Source organism: Salmo trutta, chromosome 10 (assembly GCF_901001165.1).
Source record: "Salmo trutta chromosome 10, fSalTru1.1, whole genome shotgun sequence".
Classification (NCBI taxonomy): Eukaryota; Metazoa; Chordata; class Actinopteri; order Salmoniformes; family Salmonidae; genus Salmo; species Salmo trutta.
Genome location: NC_042966.1, coordinates 37,998,648 through 38,018,429, shown reverse-complemented (window position 1 = coordinate 38,018,429; position 19,782 = coordinate 37,998,648). Strand labels below are relative to the sequence as shown.

Genomic DNA, 19,782 nt, shown 5'->3' with positions numbered 1-19,782 from the left:
GTCTCCAGACAATGTAGTCAGTTTAAGACAGGGTTTCCTAAACTCGGTCCTGGGTCCCACCCTGGGTTTTTGCCCTAGCACTACACAGCTGATTCATTTATCAAAGTGTGATGATGAGTTGGTTATTTGAATCAGCTGTGTAGTGATAGGGTGAAAAGCAAACGTACAGCCAGGACCGAGTTTAGAAAACCCTGCTGTAAAACACTTAGTGTGCGACAGATTATATTTGGATGCATTCAACTGCCCCCCAGTGGCCAGATATTGTATTACGTGCTGAGTGGGCAATCAAATGATCATGTGGTGTCCATTCTGAGGGAAGACCTATATTTTTTTCTTTTAGCAGAAACTCTTATCCAGATACATTTTTATACTGGTCACCCATGGGAATTGAACCCATGACCGTGGCGATGCAAGCACAATGCTCTACCAATTCAACGGGACTACATACAGTTAAAGTCAGAAGTTTACATATGCTTAGGTTGTCATTAAAACTCGTTTTTCAACCACTCCACAAATGTCTTGTTAACAAACTATAGTTTTGGCAAGTCGTTTATGAAATCAACTTTAAGCATGACACAAGTATATTTTCCAACAATTGTTTACGGACAGATTATTTCACATATAATTCACTGTATCACAATTCCAGTGGGTCAGAAGTTGACTGTGCCTTTAAACAAATCAAATCAAATGTATTTATTTATATCGCCCTTCTAACATCAGCTGATATCTCAAAGTACTGTACAGAAACCCAGCCTAAAACCCCAAACAGCAAGCAATGCAGGTGTAGGAGCACGGTGGCTAGGAAAAACTCCCTAGAAAGGCCAAAACCTAGGAAGAAACCTAGAGAGGAAACAGCTTGGAAAAATTCCAGAAAATTATGTCAAGGCTTTAGAAGCTTCTGATAGGCTACTTGACATCATTTGAGTCAATCGTAGGTGTACCTGTGGATGTATTTTAAGGCCTACCTTCAAACTCAGTGCCTCTTTGCTTGACATTATGGGAAAATCAAAAGAAATCAGCCAAGACCTCAGAAATAAAATTGTAGACCTCCACAAGTGTGGTTCATCCTTGGGAGCAATTTCCAAACGCCTGAAGGTACCGCGTTCATCTATACAAACAATAGTACGCAAGTATAAACACCATGGGACCACGCAGCCGTCATACCGCTCAGGAAGGAGATGCGTTCTGTATCCTAGAGATGAACGTACTTTGGTGCAAAAAGTGCAAATCAATCCCAGAACAACAGCTAAGGACCTTGTGAAGATGCTGGAGGAAACAGGTACAAAAGTATCTATATCCACAGTAAAATGAGTCCTATATCAACATAACGTGAAAGGCCGCTCAGCAAGGATGAAGCCACTGCTCCAAAACCGCCATAAAAAAGCCAGACTATGGTTTGCAACTGCACATGGGGACAAAGATTGTACTTTTTGGAGAAATGTCCTCTGGTCTGATGAAACAGAAATATAGCTTTTTGGCCATAATGACCGTCGTTATGTTTGGAGGAAAAAGGGGGAGGCTTGCAAGCTGAAGAACACCATCCCAACCGTGAAGCGCGGGGGTGGCAGCATCATGTTGTGGGGGTGCTTTGCTGCAGGAGGGACTGGTGCCACATCTCAATACATCAGTCAGGAAGTTAAAGCTTGGTCGCAAATGGGTTGTTGTGGCAAAATGGCTTAAGGACAGCAAAGTCATGGTATTTGAGTGGCCATCACAAAGCCCTGACCTCAATACTATAGAAAATGTGTGGGCAGAACTGAAAAAGTGTGTGCGAGCAAGGAGGCCTACAAACCTGACTCAGTTACACCAGCTCTGTCAGGAGGAATGGGCCAAAATTCACCCAACTTATTGTGGAAGGCTAGCCGAAACGTTTGACCCAAGTTAAACAATTTGAAGACAATGCTACCAAATACTAATTGAGTGTATGTAAACTTCTGACCCACTGGGAATGTGATGAAATAAATAAAAGCTGAAATAAATCATTATCTCTACTATTATTCTGACATTCCACATTCTTTAAATAAAGTGGTGATCTTAACTAACCTAAAACAGGAAATTTGTACTCGGATTAAATGTCAGGAATTGTGAAAAACTGAGTTTAAATGTATTTGGCTAAGGTGTATGTAAACTTCCGACTTCAACTGTAACTACACTCATTGACTACCTACCTACACTCTTTTCACTTCCATAAAGTCCTTCAGCCTACAGTAACTCGTGACCTAATTGTAGTGTAACTACTTGTGTAAGCATCATCCTTTATATACTATAACTATTGAATCTCTATTGAATATCTATTGAATCTCTACTATATATCCACCAGGGTGGGGGTCAGTCCCCTTTAAATTTTAGTCAATTCAGGAAGTACACTGACATTCAAATTCTCTTAAATTCTTCTTCATGAGTAAACTTGTAGAATAATAAGTGTGTTTACTTTCTCAATTGGCTGGACTTTTTATGGAATTGACCCCAACTCTGATCTCCACCATATCTCCTCATGTCACCAGGGTGATGTGAAAGGGTACCTGCGGAGCTGTCGGGCTGCAGACACAATGACCCCTGAACCCCTGATACTGCAGAGGATGGCCTGTGAGATCGCCTCAGGACTCTTGCACCTGCACAAACACAACTTCATACACAGGTCTGTGTTGCTCCCTCTATCTGTCTCTGCCACTATCTGTCGATTGATTGACTGATTGATTGATTTTCATTTGTCAGTAAAACAATAATATATATACACACACTGTACATACAGAAAACGTGACCAGGAAGTCAGAGACTTATTTTTGTTCTGGCCCCTATCCTTGGTATATATACAATGACTTCTGAAACTATTCAGACCCCTTGACTTTTTCCACATTTTTTTTACGTTATTCTAAAATGGATTAAAAATAATTTAAAAAATAATCAGCAATCTACACACCATACCCCATAATGACAAAGTGAAAAAAGTTGTTTTGACATTTTAGCAAATGTATTAAAAATGAAAACAGAAATATATTTTTTACATAAGTATTCAGACCATTTGCTATGAGACTCGAAATTTAGCTCAGGTGCATCCTGTTTCCATTGATCATCCTTGAGATGTTTCTACAACTTCATTGGAGTCCACGTGTGGTAAATTCAATTGATTGGACATGATTTGGAAAGGCACACACCTGTCTATATAAGGTACCACAGTTGACAGTGCATGCCAGAGCAAAAACCAAGCCATGAGGTCAAGGCACAGATCTGGGGAAGGGTACCAAAATATTTCTGCAACATTAAAAGTCGTCCTTCTGGAAGAATCTTCCTGGAAGAATCTTCCAGAAGGACAACCATCTCTGTAGCAGTCCACCAATCTTGCCTTTATGGTAGAGTGGCCAGTCGGAAGCCACTCCTCAGTAAAAGGCACATGATAGCCCTATTGGAGTTTGCCAAAAGGCACCTAAAGACTCTCAGACCATGAGAAACAAGATTCTCTGGTCTGATGAAACAAAGACTGAACTATTTGAATACCAAGCATCACGTCTGGAGGAAACCTGGCGTTGGTGTTGGCAGCATCATGCTATGGAGATGTTTTTCAGAGGCAGGAACTGGGGGACTAGTCAGGGTCGAGGCAAAGATGATTGCCGCAAAGAACAGCGAGATCTTTGATGAAAACCTGCTCCAGAGCGCTCAGGGCCTTAAACTGGGGCAAAGGTTCACCTTCCAACAGGACAATGACCCTAAGCACACAGCTAAGACAACGCAGGAGTGGCTTCAGGACAAGTCTCTGAATGTCCTTGAGTGGCCCAGCCAGAGCCCAGACTTGAACCCAATCGAACATCTCTGGAGAGACCTGAAAATAGCTGTGCATCAACGCTCCTCATCCAACCTGACAGAGCTTGAGAGGATCTGCAGAGAAGAATGGGAGAAACTACCCAAATATAGGTGTGTCAAGCTTGTAGTGCCATACCCAAAAACTCTCGATGCTGCCAAAGGTGCTTCAACAAAGTACTGAATAAAGGGTCTGAATACTTAACGTAAATGTGATATTTAAGTTTTTGCTTTGTCATTATGGGGTATTGTGTGTAGATTGATGAGGGAAAAAACGATTTATTCAATTTTGGAATAAGGCTGCAACGTAACAAAATGTGGAAAAAGTCAAAGGGTCTAAATACTTTCCGAAGGCACTGTATATATATATATATATATATATACAGTTACATAGACACAGACACAAGTTGTACTTGTTATACTACAAACCACTCAATGGCATTGTTTGATACTGATATTACCCTGACGACTGGTACCCTGTAGTCAACGTATTCTCCTTCTGGAGAAACCTAGAATGGCTGGGTTGAGGCTAGTTTACCAGAATCCTGCAGCTGTGATTGGTTGGCTCTTCTTCCTGGTTCCTGCTGGTTTCTTCCTGTAACAATATCCTGGTGCTGCCTGAGTGCCTCTTCATAGACTCCAGCATCAGTGATTTTGTTGCAGGGGGGGACCCCTTCTCTCCAGAGTGACCCCTGCTCTTTCTTTCACTGACATCTACAACATCCACTTAATGAGGAATGAGGTCCCGTATGGTTCAATTGGTAGGTCATGGTGGTTGCTATGCCAGGATAGTGGGGTTGATTCCCAGGGCTGCCGATACGTAAAATGTACGCACGGATGATTGTAAATTGTGTCTGCTAAATGACATATATCATTATTAGGAATGGTTTGAATTGATAAGTAACAATGTAAAGACATTTATTGACTGAGTTTCTATAAGTATTTTAGTACAGTAATGAACATGTCAGACTAACCATGCATGGTCTCACCATGATAACTTGACTGTTATGCATAGACATCAATCAGTTATCCTCTAATGTAGAAATGTGTTCTCTGTGTTCCCTGCAGTGACCTGGCCCTGAGAAACTGCCTGTTGACCGCTGATGTCACAGTGAAGATCGGAGACTACGGCCTGTCACACAGCAAGTACAAAGAGGACTACTTTGAGACATCAGACCAGATGTACGTGCCTCTGCGTTGGATCGCTCCAGAACTCATAGATGAAGTCCATGGCAACCTTCTGGTGGTGGACCAGAGTAAACAGAGCAACGTCTGGTAATGAATGATTTAATTAATCAAACAATCAATCAATCAATCAGTATAGGTAGTCCATGGCAACCTTCTGGTGGAGAGAGCTCAGTTGGTAGAGCATGGAAGTTGCAACGCTTCGATAGTGGGTTCGATTCCAGAGATCATGGTAGAGAGAGCATTCAGAAACCAATTATCTAGTATTACAAGTTCAACCCTATGGGCCAGTTTCCCTGACTCACATTCAGCCAAATCCTGGACTAAGAACAACCTCAATGCTTTTTAGTCTAGGACTAGGGCTGAATTTGTATCCGGAAAACTGTCCCTATCTAGAAACCGACACCATAAAATATGTGAACGTAATTAGGGGTTCACAGCAAAACCGTTTGTTATTCTTAATAAAAAATAAAAAAATGTTGACAAAGGATTTTTTTTTTTTTGGGGGGGGGGGGCTAAGGATTGGTCAAAATAAGGCTGAGTTATTGACTAATCATAAATCTGTGTCCATTTAAACCACTCTGTAAATCCACGCTGATCTTGTGTCCTTTCTGTCATTCTGTGAACCCCGCAGATATATTTGCCAAATGTTTTTCCCAATAAATATTGGTGGTAATGCTTCAGGTGTTGTTCTTCTCCGTGATTCTATAGTGTGATGTTGAGAGGGTTTCTGTGGTCTTTCTGTTCTCTCTCAGGTCTCTGGGGGTTACTCTCTGGGAGTTATTTGAGTTGGGGAACCAGCCGTACAGACACTACTCTGACAGACAGGTGTTAACCTACGCCGTGAGGGATCAGCAGCTCAGACTGCCCAAGCCCCTGCTCAAAATACCCTTGGCAGAGCGCTGGTAAGTCACGCACGTACGCACACACACGCACACACACACACACACACACACACACACACACACACACACACACACACACACACACACACACACACACACACACACACACACACACACACACACACACACACACACACACACACACACACACAAGGGAGCAACACAGGAGCACACACACACACACAATCTTACCTTTCCTCGTTCTAAACCTTAATAAGTAATCTGTGGCTCTCGCTCTATGTCCCATCAATATCTTCTCATTCTAGTGTCTCAGTGACATCATATGCTGTGTCCCAAATGGCGCTGTGTTCCCTATCCAGAGCACATGGCTCTGGTCAAAAGTAGCAAACTAAATAGAGAATAAGAGTGCGCATACATAAATATGACTGATGTGATGATGCGTAAAACAAAATGGATCCAATCTCGTTATCTCTGAAGATGGAGGAGGTAATTAAAACCCATCTCTCATAGGATAAGAATATGCTTGATTCCTCATCGGATTCCAATACAAATGCAGATACTGTGTGCTGGTTTTCATTTTCTGCACATTTCATTTGCATCCCAAATGGAACCCTATTCCCAAATGGAACCCTATTCCTAAATGGAACCCTATTCCCAAATGGAACCCTATTCCTAAATGGAACCCTATTCCCAAATGGAACCCTATTCCTAAATGGAACCCTATTCCCAAATGGAACCCTATTCCCAAATGCACAACTTGGCCACTGCTGATTTGTGGTTCATTATATCTTCCTACATGTATCCCATGATTGTTGTAATGGTTATTTTGGTGTGTGTGCCATCTTGTCACCAGGTATGAGGTGCTGCAGTTCTGCTGGCTCCAACCAGACCAGAGGCCCGATACAGAAGAGGTTCACCTGTTACTCAGCTACCTGTGTGCCAAGGGGGCCAGTGAGGCCGAGGAGGACTTTGAGAGGCGCTGGAACTCCCTGCGTCCCAACCCCAATGCCGGCCGCAGCAGCAGCCTACATCACGGGGCCGGAGCCCTGGTCACTGGTACATCATGTTCAGGACACTTTTTATGGCTCATGATTACTTTGTGTTCTGTGTTTTTTGTCTCGCACACATTGTGCGTCTCAGAAGAAAACAGAATCTGCTCTTTTCAATATGACTTTAGTTTATTAAAGGGAGACTTCACTGTTAAGAGTGTTTTTGGAGTCTCCCTACATCATTTTGATTGATGAGTGGGTGTTTCAGATGTAATTATGCACTATAGCAGTATTAGTTTTTATTTTCGCGCCAGGAGTGTTCAACCAATGACGTCATCGGTTGATTGAGCCTGCTGCCTGATATAAAAATGTATGGAGTCATGTTTTGTAGCAACTATTGTGGCCTTTGTGTTTTGCCAATTGTACGATCATGCTAGCAGCGAGTAGAAATAGTTGTCCTTGTTCAAGAGAGCCATTGAACTTGTCTCAACGATGTTCAACTCTACAAGGACATTACAGGATATCTAGGTCTAGTATTATCGCTGGCTTTGTAAAGACTACAGCCTGACGGGAGCCCTACTTCCTTGTCCAGTTGTGTTCCCACCCTTGAAGGTGCTATGAATTCTGGATAGTGTGGTTTGCTTACAACCAGGAAAAGTAGATGGCCCGTTTCTACTGGTGAGATGCAGAAATGCTGATATTTGTACTGAGGATATTCTAGATTTTTATGACACATTATACAGTATGTTAATAACATATTAATGGATATACAGAGAAAGAGCAGCAGTAAAATTTCCCATTAAGCTCTGCTGCTGTTAGATGTAAAATGTCCCCTTGGGAATGAACAAAGTATCTGTCTGTCTGTCTGTCTTCAGACCTCCCCTCCTCCTCCTTCCCTCTGCTGGAGCAGTTTTCTGGATGTGATGGTTACCACAGCGAATCAGGAGATGATATACTGACCGTGACAGAGACCAGCCACGGTCTGAACTTCCAGTACAAGTGGGAGCAGACCCAGGCGGGGATCGGGGTGGAGCAGCCTTACCACCACGCTGCCTCATCCTCCAGCGGTACCCTGGGGGTCGTCAACCACCACTGCCAGGACCTATACTACCCAGGTGGAATGGTGGGGGGCAGTGGTGGGGTGGAGATGGAGGGGCTCACTCTGGGAGTGTCCCCTTCCTACTATGAGCACAAGACGCTGCATGTTTCTGGGGTCGGGGTGGTGCCGGTGCTCAGCGCCCGTAGTCCTTCAGTGAGCTCTGAGTACTACATCCGCATGGAGGAGCCTGGCGTGGACTACACCATGTACTCCTACAGTCCAGACTACCAGGGCAGCCACGGGAGCTTCCTGACCGGCAGTGGCAGTGCAGACTCAGGGCAGTGTATGATGGGGATGGGTGCATGTCCCCCCCAGGCCCACTCCAAGCCTGTAGACTCCTACTGGTCAGCAGACGTCTGCAAAGATGGGGGTGTTGGAGCGTATGACTCAGACATCTCCCTGACAATGGAGCCCCATGTCTCTGACTCCAGCCCCCTGAGACCATGGGAGGCTGGTCACTACGTCTCCTACAAGGACCGGGACGGGGGGTACTACTACGAACACTCACCTCCCATGGGCATAGGCCACCACATGGGTCTGGGGATGGACCAGCATTACCTGATGGGGCAGGAACACTCTCCCCCCGAGCCCCATCTGGAGAGCTGGGGGTCCCGTAGCCTGCGTCAGGCCCTGGGGGAACTGGACAACCCTCTGGGGATATCTCCCTCCATCAGCACCCATCTCCAGGATGGTGGTCCTCCTTTTGGGGTAGGCGACCCCTACTTGGAGACGACCCAGGGCCCAGGCTCCATCATCGGGGGGAGTAGCGTCACTGGCGGCTACTATGACATGATGGGTTCTCTGCGGAAAACCATACCGACCATGCCAGACCACGCCCACTCAGTCAGCATCACTATGGCGTCGGAAGAGGCCCTCTTCATCTGTCACCGGGACAGCGACTCGGCTGAAGAAGAGGATATATTCTCAGAGAGGCTGAGGAGTAACAGTAGTAACCTTTCCAACCCCTCCACTAACAACAACAGTCTAGGCCTGGGTCTAAGCCTTGGCCATAGTGGACATGCTGGCTGTAGACAACAACAGGATCCCTATGAAGACTTCCACTACACTATGCCCACTACCGACATAGAGGACTCGTGGCCTGAAGAGCACTGCCTGACCTTCCGCTCCTCTGTCTCTGCTGCAGTGAAACCCATAGACTACCTGGAGGCTACATCGGCTTCGGCTAATGACAGCGGCTGTCTAGTCTTGGGGAACCATCATGCCCTGGTCCCCTCAGGGGACGCCTGTAATACCTACATCTACATGTGCCACGAGGGGGAGGGGGAGAGGGAGGTAGAACCGCCCCCCATCGAGTGCTGCCACTCTCATTTCGTCGACCCCCTCATAGGCTTAGTGGTGCAGAACTACACCAGGGACGACTACAGCAATAAGATTGTAGAGATACCCAACAACGAGGAAGAGAGTGTGAATCTGTCGCCAGCACCGGGAGGTCCTAAACCAATCCTAACGCACAACACTAAGACCAGCAAAACCCCTCTAGACCACTCTGAGCAATATGTTGACGTCACTATGGACAATACCCTTTCAATAGACCCCAAGGGAGAGGTTAGTACAGAAGACAAAGGGGTTCTCACAGACCCTAAACCAGAGGGTGTGATTCTGATCCTCTCCTCAGTGAATGTTCCTGACCTAGACGCCGTGGTCGAGCAAGAGTCAGAGCTGAGCCATACGTTAGACTGCGGCCTAGACAGAGACCACTGCTCCAGCATCAGTCTAGTGGACATCTCCGACTGCTGCACCGACGACGATGAAGATGATGACATCACCGACTCGACCTCAGAGATCTTCGCCGACGAGGCATCGGTTGGGGACCCTAACGCCTCCCCGTCCCTGGCCCATCCCCTCAAGTCCCTGCAGAAGCAGGTGGGAACCCCCGATTCCATGGCCTCCATGGACCTGATGCCTTCAGCAGTCGGCTCCACCTGCGAGGCTTTCAGCCCCGCCTCCAGCTCCTCCCACCCATCTAGCTCCTCCCCCAAGGCAATGGACAGCGGGTACGACACAGAGAACAATGAGAGCCCAGAGTTCGTCCCCAAGGAGCCCCACAACGAGCCTCGGGGCCCACTGGGGGAGTCTGTCCTGGACACCAGCCTGGATGAAGAGGGGGAAGAGGGGGGAGAGGAGGCCGAGGTGGCCCCACTGGATGATGAGGATGAACCGACCCTGGATGAAGATGTGCCTCTAGCAGCCTCACAGACCACAGACAAAGAGAAGGGTCTGACCCCACTCAGTGAGAAGAACCCTTACAGGGACTCTGCCTACTTCTCTGACAATGAGAACGAACGTCTTTCCAGGGATGAGGGGGGTGACAAAGTAGGGGGTGATGAAAATGTAGGAGTGGAGGAGGGAGAAGTGGAAGAGAGGCTGACAGTGAAGAGGGAACTCAGCCCTCTTCAGATAGAGGAGGGAGTGGAGACCTCAGCTCTTCTTCTGGAGGAGAGTGAAGACCCGGAGATGGAAGGATGCCTGACAGAAGAGTGCACCCAGGATGAAGGGCTAGAGCTGGGGCTAGAGCTAGAGCTGGCCTCCATTCTCTCTGGAGAAGTAAAGAAAGGGTCGGAAGGATGGCCTGCCCAGGAGAAACCCTCTTCCCTGGGAGACTGGGCTGCAGAGGTAGTGGGGGCTATGGAGGAAGCCCTGGGTGAACTCCAGAGGAGCAGCTGTACTGAAACCAGCTCTTGTACCAAGGAGAAGGAGGAAAAGGATGAAGGAGAGCAAAGGGACATGGAGGACTCATCTGAAGCCTTAGAAACAGCAGACTTCCTAGAAGAAGCATTTACCAAAATGCCAGAGACCCTCGAGAAGGACGATAATGACGAAGAGAACAGTCCTCCCGCACGACGTCAACGCTTCTCCTTCTCTCCTCCCCCTCCCTCCACCCCTCCTCTCTCCTCTCCTCCCCCTCCCTCCACCCCTCCTCTCTCCTCTCCTCCCCCTCCCTCCACCCCTTCTCCTCCTCTCCCCCCAATGACTCCCCCTCTGGGCCGGGAGTTGCCCATGGATGGGGGGGAGGCGGACGAGGAGGACGGAGATGTTGACTCCGATGAGAGTGAGTCAGACGAGGAGCTGAGCAATTACAGTGTTCAGGAGGAGCAGAGTGGAGGGGAGGAGAGCGGGGAGGAGAACCATGCTGTACCCATTGTGGTGAGCGACTGTAGCGATGCTCATAACCTACGTAGTCTACTGAAGATGCCCACCCCGCTCACCGCCGAGTTGCTTGCCGATGACCTGCTGGAACACAAGAAGAAAGTGGTGTCCTTTTTTGACGACGTCACCGTTTACCTGTTTGACCAGGTGAGTAGGGGTAGTGGTAGTTGTGGTAGTGGTGGTAGTGGTGGTGGTAGTGATGATGGTGGTAGTTGTGGTGGTAGTGATGGTGGTGGCAGTGGTGGTGGTTGTGGTGGTAATTGTGGTAGTGGTGTTAGTGGTAGTGGTGGTGGTAGTGGTGGTAATTGTGATAGGTGGTGGTAGTGGTGGTGGTAGTGATGATGGTGGTAGCTGTGGTGGTAGTGATGCTGGTGTTAGTGGTGGTAATTGTGATAGGTGGTGGTAGTGGTTGTAGTGGTAGGGATAGTGGTGGTGGTTGTAGTGGTAGGGATAGTGGTGGTGGTGGTGGTGGTAGTGATATTGGTGGTGGTGGTAGTAGTGGTGGTAGTAGTGGTGATAGTGGTGATAGTGGTGGTGGTAGTGGTAGTGGAGATAGTGGTGGTGGCAGCGTAGTGGTGGTAGTGTGGTGGTAGTGGTGATAGTGGTGGTGGCAGCGTAGTGGTGGTAGTGGTGGTGGTAGTTGTGGTGGTAGTGGTGATAGTGGTGGTGGCAGCATAGTGGTGGTAGTGTGGTAGTGGTGGTGGTATTGGTGGTGGTAGTTGTGGTTTTAGTAGTGGTAGTGGTGGTAGTGGTGGTGGTAGTTGTGGTTTTAGTAGTGGTAGTGGTGGTGGTGGTGGTAGTTGTGGTTTTAGTAGAGGTAGTGGTGGTGGTAGTTGTGGTTTTAGTAGTGGTAGTGGTGGTAGTGGTGGTGGTAGTGGTGATAGTGGTGGTGGCAGCGTAGTGGTGGTAGTGGTGGTGGTAGTTGTGGTTTTAGTAGTGGTTGTGGTGGTAGTGGTGGTGGTAGTGGTGGTGGTAGGTGTCACTCACAGATGAAGTGAAACAAGTTAAAGGGTAGTTGCTGCATTATGGTACTTCACTAAGTTCAAGGTCGTTTTTCTGCTTTTCTCATTAAATCTAATTCACAGACATGATATTGGAGAAATAAGGTATTTGTTGTTCCTAGGTAACTTGAATTAAACTAGACTTACTACTGAACTGTATATATACAGTTGAAGTCAGAAGTTTACATACACATAGGTTGGAGTCATTAAAACTCGTTTTTCAACGACTCCACACATTTCTTGTTAACAAACTATAGTTTTGGCAAGTCGGTTATGACATCTACTTTGTGAATGACACAAGTCATTTTTCCAACAATTGTGCACAGACAGATTATTTCACTTACAATTCACTGTATCACAATTCCAGTGGGTCAGAAGTTTACATACACTAGGTTGGCTGTGCCTTTAGAAGCTTCTGATAGGCTAATTGACATAATTTGAGTCAATTGGAGGTGTTCCTGTAGATGTATTTCAAGGCCTACCTTCAAACTCAGTGCCTCTTTTCTTGACATCATGGGAAAATCAAAAGAAATCACCCAAGACCTCCACAAGTCTGGTTCATCCTTGGGAGCAATTTCCAAACGCCTGAAGGTACCACGTTCATCTGTACAAACAATAGGCAGGTATAAACACCATGGGACCACGCAGCCGTCATACCGCTCAGGAAGGAGACGCGTTCTGTCTCCTAGAGATGAACATACTTTGGTGCGAAAAGTGCAAATCAATCCCAGAACAACAGCAAAAGACCTTGCGAAGATGCTGGAGGAAACGGGTACAAAAGTATCTATATCCACAGTAAAACGAGTCCTATATCAACATAACCTGAAAGGCCGCTCAGCAAGGAAGAAGCCACTGCTCCAAAAGCGCCATAAAAAAGCCACACTACGGTTTGCAGCTGCACATGGGGCGTACTTTTTTGGAGAAATGTCCTCTGGTCTGATGAAACAGAAATATAACTGTTTGGCCATAATAACCATCGTTATGTTTGGAGGAAAAAGGGTGAGGTTTGCAAGCCGAAGATCACCATCCCAACCGTGAAGCGCGGGGGAGGCAGCATCATGTCGTGCGGGTGCTTTGCTGCAGGTGTACTGGTGCACTTCACAAAATAGATGGCATCATGAGGCAGGAAAATGATGTGGATATATTGAAGCAACGTCTCAAGATATCAGTCAGGAAGTTAAAGCTTGGTCACAAATGGGTCTTCCAAATGGATAATGACCCCAAGCATACTTCCAAAGTTGTGGCAAAATGGCTTAAGGACAACAAAGTCAAGGTATTTGAGTGGCCATCACAAAGCCCTGACCTCAATCCCATAGAAAATGTGTTGGCAGAACTGAAGAAGCGTGTGCGAGCAAAGAGGCCTACAAACCTGACTCAGTTACACCAGCTCTGTCAGGAGGAATGGGCCAAAATTCACCCAACTTATTGTGGGAAGCTTGTGGAAGGCTAGCCGAAACGTTTGACACAATTTAAAGACAATGTTACCAAATACTAATTTAGTATGTAAACTTTTGACCCACTGGGAATGTGATGAAAGAAATAAAAGCTGAAATAAATAATTCGCTCTACTATTATTCTGACTTTTTACATTCTTAAAATAAAGTGGTGATCCTAACTGACCTAAGGCAGGGAATATTTACTAGGATTAAATGTCAGGAATTGTGAAAAACAGAGTTTAAATGTATTTGGCTAAGGTGTATGTAAACTTCCGACTTCAACTGTACACTACATGACCAAAAGTATGTGGACAGCTGCTTATCGAACATCTCATTCCAAAATCATGGGCATTAATATGGACTTGGTCCCCCCCCTTTGATGCTATGACAGCCTCCACTCTTCTGGGAAGGCTTTCCACTAGATGTTGGAACATTGCTGTGGGGACTTGCTTCCATACAGCCACAAGAGCATTAGTGAGGTCAGGCACTGATGTTGGGCGATTAGGCCTGGCTCGCAGTCGGCATTCCAATTCATCCCAAAGGTGTTTGATGGGGTTGAGGTCAGGGCTCTGTGCAGGCCAGCCAAGTACTTCCACACCGAACGGGGGCATTGTCATGCTCAAACAGGAAGGGCATTCTCCAAACTGTTGCCACAAAGTTGGAAGCACAGAATTGTCTAGAATGTCATTGGATGCTGTAGCGTTAAGATTTCCTTTCATTGGAACTAAGGGGCCTGAACCATGAAAAACAGCCCCAGACCATTATTCCTCCTCCACCAAATTCTACAGTTGGCACTATGCATTGGAGCAGATAGCGTTTTCCTGGATTCCGCCAAACCCATATTTGTCCGTCGGATGCTGCCAGATGGTGAAGCATGATTGATCACTCCAGTGTTTGGAAACGTGTTTCCACAATGTCGGCGAGCTTAGCGCCACTCCAGCTGACACTTGGCATTGCACATGGTGATCTTAGGCTTGTGTGTGGCTGCTCAGCCATAGAAACCCATTTCATGAAGCTCCCAAGGAACAGTTATTGTGCTGACTATGCCTCCAGAGGCAGTTTGGAACTTGGTAGTGAGAGTGGTAACCGAGGACAGGCGATTTTTACACGCTACAAGCTACAGCACTCGGCGGTCCCGTTTTTTGAGCTTGTGTGGCCAACTACTTCGTGGCTGAGCCGTTGTTGCTCCTAGACGTTTCCACTTTACAATAAAAGCACTTACAGTTGACCGGGGCAGCTCTAGCAGGGCAGAAATTTGATGAACTGACTTGTTGGAAAGGTGGCATCCTATGACGGTGCCACGTTGAAAGTGAATGAGCTCTTCAGTAATGCCCGTCTACTGCCAATATTTGTATATGGAGATTGCATGGCTGTATGCTTGATTTTATACACCTGTCCACAACGAGTGTTGTTGAAATAGCCGAATCCAGTAATTTGATGGGGTGTCCACATAGTTTTGGATATATGCTGTATATTAATTTGAAATGCACACTTGCCATAGCTGTAACCTGTACTGTCCATTTCCAGCAGAGTCCCACTAAAGAGCTGGCTGAGCATGGGTTCTCTCCAGGGGCTGAGACCAGCGGACAGGGTTCACTGGTCAAACAGCCAACCTCTGATGACTCTTCAGATGGAAACATCTCAGAAGAGAGTAAGTACACTAGTCCAGAGTCCACTACTTACATTGAAACATTGATTGAAGTCAATCGGCATTTCATTTCACAATCAATCCAAATCTATGAGTTTAGATGTGTAAAATATAATAGGTAGATATGTCAAAACTGCTCTCTTTTCCTTTCTCCCTTACTCTCTCTCTTGCTCGCTGTCTCTCTCTTCCCTTCTCCCACTCTCTTTCTCTTCCTTTCTTCCTTCCTCTTTCTCTTGCGCTTCCTCTCTCTTTCTTTTCCTTTCTCCCTTCCTCTCTCTCTTCCTCCTTCTCTCTCTCTCTCCTCCTTTGTACCTACCTACCTACCTACCTACCTACCTACCTACCTACCTACCTACCTACCTACCTACCTACCTATCTCTCTCTCTCTCTCTCTCTCTCTCTCTCTCTTTCGCTCTCTCTCCCTCTTCCCTTCTCCCTTCCTCTCTCTCTCTTCCCTTCTCCCTTCCTCTCTCATGCGCTCTCTCTCTTCCCTTCCTCTCTCCCTCCCTCCCTTTCTCTCTCTCTTTTCCTTCACCTACCTACCTCTCTCTCTCTCCCTCTCCCTCTCCCTCTCCTAAGGTGCAGGGTATGAGTGGGAGGATGACTTCCCCCTGTTGCCCATTCCCACTTCCTCATCCAAGATGGCTGCCTCCTCCTCAGGCTCATCCCCCTCCACACCCAGTCTGCCCTCGACCTCCAAGGCCCCGGAGCCGAAACCAGCAGTGCAGTACTCCCGCTTCACAGTCTCCCCTAGCCACGTGTCTCGCTTCTCCATCACACACGTCTCTGACGTGGACTCTGGTCCAGGTGGGTCCTGGTGTTTTCATTTAAATTGACTGTGCACAAACACCTCTTGAGGATAACTAATTGGATGGATTTTACATAGTGGATAATGACGCATTCTGTCTGTCTGTCTGTCTGTCTGTCTGTCTGTCTGTCTGTCTGTCTGTCTGTCTGTCTGTCTGTCTGTGCAGGGAGCAGTGAGGATGGAGACAGAGTACTATAGAACCTCAGCCACCCAGACACTGCAAGAACTGCACCATATAAACATGTCTGAGCCTCTAAACATGATTTTTGTTTAGTGTTTTTTTTTGGACATCAGCTTTCTGAAAAGACAGTGCCTCATTATTAATGAACACTTTTTGAAAGGAGTCTGTAAAAGGGATGTGAAAGTAGAGAATCAACACCTATTAGAATATATCAAATACTATATGATGATAATATACACATACAAGGAAGAATATATATGTTTTCAAAATGACTTGTATGAAGGTAAAGACTTACGTTGCATTCAACATATTTTTGGGAACAAAGAGAGAAACTTTAGAACAGACGTGTTACTTGTTTGCCACCATAGACACTCATTATCAGCATGTTATGTAGAACCACACAACATTACCGCTTGTTACGTGGAAGACAGACGATCATTTTTCATTGATCCGCTGTTTAACATGGAGATCAAAACAGAAGACACGATTTACAGAACACCCCTCTCAGAGAAGGAGGGAGTGAAAAGCAATGAAGGAAAGGAAACAACGAAAGTTTTTTCATCAAACGATCGGTGTTTGAAAGTGACTGTACCAAGAGCATATCTATGAGACATTAGTTAACTCGTCATCTTAAAATATAAACGAAATATCACAAATAATGATTGAAGGAGGAGAATTTTGTAATTCTACTGTTTCCTCAAAGGAGTCGGACCACCACTGTATACGGGCCTTATGATTTCCACCAATACGGGTGCCAGAGTCATTATTTCCCTCCATCTGTCATTATGGGTCACTGTTCCCCTCCATCTGCCAGTATGGGTCAGTTTCCCCCTCCATCTGTCAGTATGGGTCACTGTTCCCTCCATCTGTCATTATGGGTCACTGTTCCCCTCCATCTGTCAGTATGGGTCACTGTTCCCTCCATCTGTCATTATGGGTCACTGTTCCCCTCCATCTGTCATTGTGGGTCACTGTTCCCCTCCATCTGTCAGTATGGGTCACTGTTCCCTCCATCTGTCAGTATGGGTCAGTTTCCCTCTCCATCTGTCAGTATGAGTCACTGTTTCCCTCCATCTGTCATTATGGGTCACTGTTCCCCTCCATCTGTCAGTATGGGTCAGTTTCCCTCTCCATCTGTCAGTATGGGTCAGTTTCCCCCTCCATCTGTCAGTATGGGTCACTGTTCCCCTCCATCTGTCAGTATGGGTCAGTTTCCCTCTCCATCTGTCAGTATGGGTCAGTTTCCCCCTCCATCTGTCAGTATGGGTCACTGTTCCCCTCCATCTGTCAGTATGGGTCACTGTTCCCCTCCATCTGTCAGTATGGGTCACTGTTCCCCTCCATCTGTCAGTATGGGTCACTGTTCCCCTCCATCTGTCAGTATGGGTCAGTTTCCCCCTCCATCTGTCAGTATGGGTCACTGTTCCCCTCCATCTGTCAGTATGGGTCACTGTTCCCCTCCATCTGTCATTATGGGTCACTGTTCCCCTCCATCTGTCAGTATGGGTCACTGTTCTCCTCCATCTGTCAGTATGGGTCACTGTTCCCCTCCATCTGTCAGTGTGGGTCACTATTCCCCTGCCACTGAAGGCCTGTGGCGTTATCATTAGTGTACACTAACAAGCAGGCATAGAACGTTTTGCAACGCAAATTAGAGTTTATAACGGACATGTCCTTCTCCGTTTCGTTTCTTTTACAGACATCCCTGGACCCAAACTATTGTGTGAATCCACCAAGTCAGTTTTTAGGGAATATCATTGATGACTTTCCATAAATGCTTTTTTAGGACTTGAAATTCATGTGCTATGCATGCAGATAGTGGTGGTAAAACACAGCTTATGTTGGTTTCGGTCTTATCCCCAGATGAGGGTTGCTGCCTGCCCTTACCCTCAGAGTTGAGCTTCACTGCACCACATACTGTGTAATATGTCTGCTACTCTTGAGGTGAACATCCTTTGTGATACGATCAAAGAACTTGTACATTTTTGATTCCGATTCTGAAAATGGAACTGCAGTACAAGTACAACAAGCTTACAAATACCATAGATACAGTAGCATATCATTTTTTATAGGAAACTTTTGATGAAATATTCACTTTTAAGAAATATGAAACCTTGAAATGCAACTTAAAGAATGGACGAACAAACAAATGATTTTCAAGTGGCTTCGGTAAAATGTTGAAGAAGAAATAATGAAATGACTGTTGGAAGACTACAGAATTGAGAACTGGTTTAGTCTTAACGTATTGTGATCAGCTGTGTGGTCAAGGGGTTGGTGATGTTACATGGATTAGTCAGTGTATTGTTTTCACGATTTTAACAATGGAAAATACATTTTGAATTCATGGACTTTTGCTATGTATGTGAAAATGTGTTTGCTATAGAAATGAAAAAAGATGGATGTGGTTGTAACCTGCTATACCAGCCTGGTAAGCCAAACACTGTAGCATGGTCTCAGGTCCGTTTGTACCCTCTTGCCTACTCCAATGACCATACTATAGGTTGGCAAGACAGTACAAACTGATCTGGGACCAGGCTAATATCACTCTAGTCTTTAGCCTCAAAGAACCAGGTTGTCAATTCAGTTCAAAACATAGATATGGAATTACATAGATTCTATTTCTTTGTTTTAAAGATCGACTCTGGTCTCCATGCAGTAAGTGTGTTCTGTTTAGTGTTTAGCCTTTCTAGGGATTTACTATTCTGTAATAGTTTAGCATCCATAGATCCATCTAGAGCGCTGTCTGTATGGACTATTTTTGTATCTCAAAAAAGAAACATTTCATTTAAGAATAACAAGAAATGACCTGGAATGTACCTGGAAGTGAGAGTTAAAAGTACATGTATTTATGTTTTATTGTTGCCAAAGAGAAGTATTTAATGAAGTATTGGGGCAAATAGGAACATAGGATATTTGATCTAGATTGTTTTAACCCACTAGTGGTGAGACTATAGCCTGGGTACCAGTCTGTTTGTGCCATCATGCCACTCCTGGTGCCCAGGCTAGTGAGACGAAAGGGATGTGATGATGAGCAATGTTAGGCCTTGCCCTGGTCGTGATTTAAACAAACAGGACTAGTTTAGGGATGCTGTCAGTAAGATGTGCCCTGGTCGTGATTTAAACAAACAGGACTAGTTTAGGGATGCTGTCAGTAAGATGTGTCCTGGTCGTGATTTAAACAAACAGGACTAGTTTAGGGATGCTGTCAGTAAGATGTGTCCTGGTCGTGATTTAAACAAACAGGACTAGTTTAGGGATGCTGTCAGTAAGATGTGTCCTGGTCGTGATTTAAACAAACAGGACTACTTTAGGGATGCTGTCAGTAAGATGTGTCCTGGTCGTGATTTAAACAAACAGGACTAGTTTAGGGATGCTGTCAGTAAGATGTGTCCTGGTCGTGATTTAAACAAACAGGACTAGTTTAGGGATGCTGTCAGTAAGATGTGCCCTGGTCGTGATTTAAACAAACAGGACTAGTTTAGGGATGCTGTCAGTAAGATATGCCCCACCCCACTCTACTTTCTGTACGTTATGAAATATAAATAAAGTGTTTTACACATCAATGTGTGTCTCATGTATTTCTTGGTACACGCACAAACAAACGCA

At 45.8% G+C, this 19,782-nt stretch overlaps 1 protein-coding gene across 3 annotated transcripts in view; it reads left to right on the top strand.

Annotated features, from left to right (window-relative positions):
* LOC115201685 (serine/threonine-protein kinase LMTK1) overlaps positions 1-19,739 on the top strand; it is a 100,330-nt gene extending 80,591 nt beyond the window's left edge. For 2 of the 3 annotated variants that reach the window (XM_029765508.1, XM_029765510.1), the window contains 8 exons: positions 2,505-2,638; positions 4,864-5,070; positions 5,736-5,885; positions 6,700-6,902; positions 7,711-11,249; positions 15,067-15,190; positions 15,767-15,994; positions 16,162-19,739. In XM_029765508.1, the coding sequence (XP_029621368.1) occupies positions 2,505-2,638; positions 4,864-5,070; positions 5,736-5,885; positions 6,700-6,902; positions 7,711-11,249; positions 15,067-15,190; positions 15,767-15,994; positions 16,162-16,193 (4,617 nt within the window). In that variant the 3' untranslated portion in view covers positions 16,194-19,739. The remainder of the gene's footprint in view (positions 1-2,504; positions 2,639-4,863; positions 5,071-5,735; positions 5,886-6,699; positions 6,903-7,710; positions 11,250-15,066; positions 15,191-15,766; positions 15,995-16,161) is intronic. The other variant, XM_029765509.1, reaches the window with a different exon arrangement.
* The last annotated feature ends 43 nt before the right edge of the window (positions 19,740-19,782 follow it).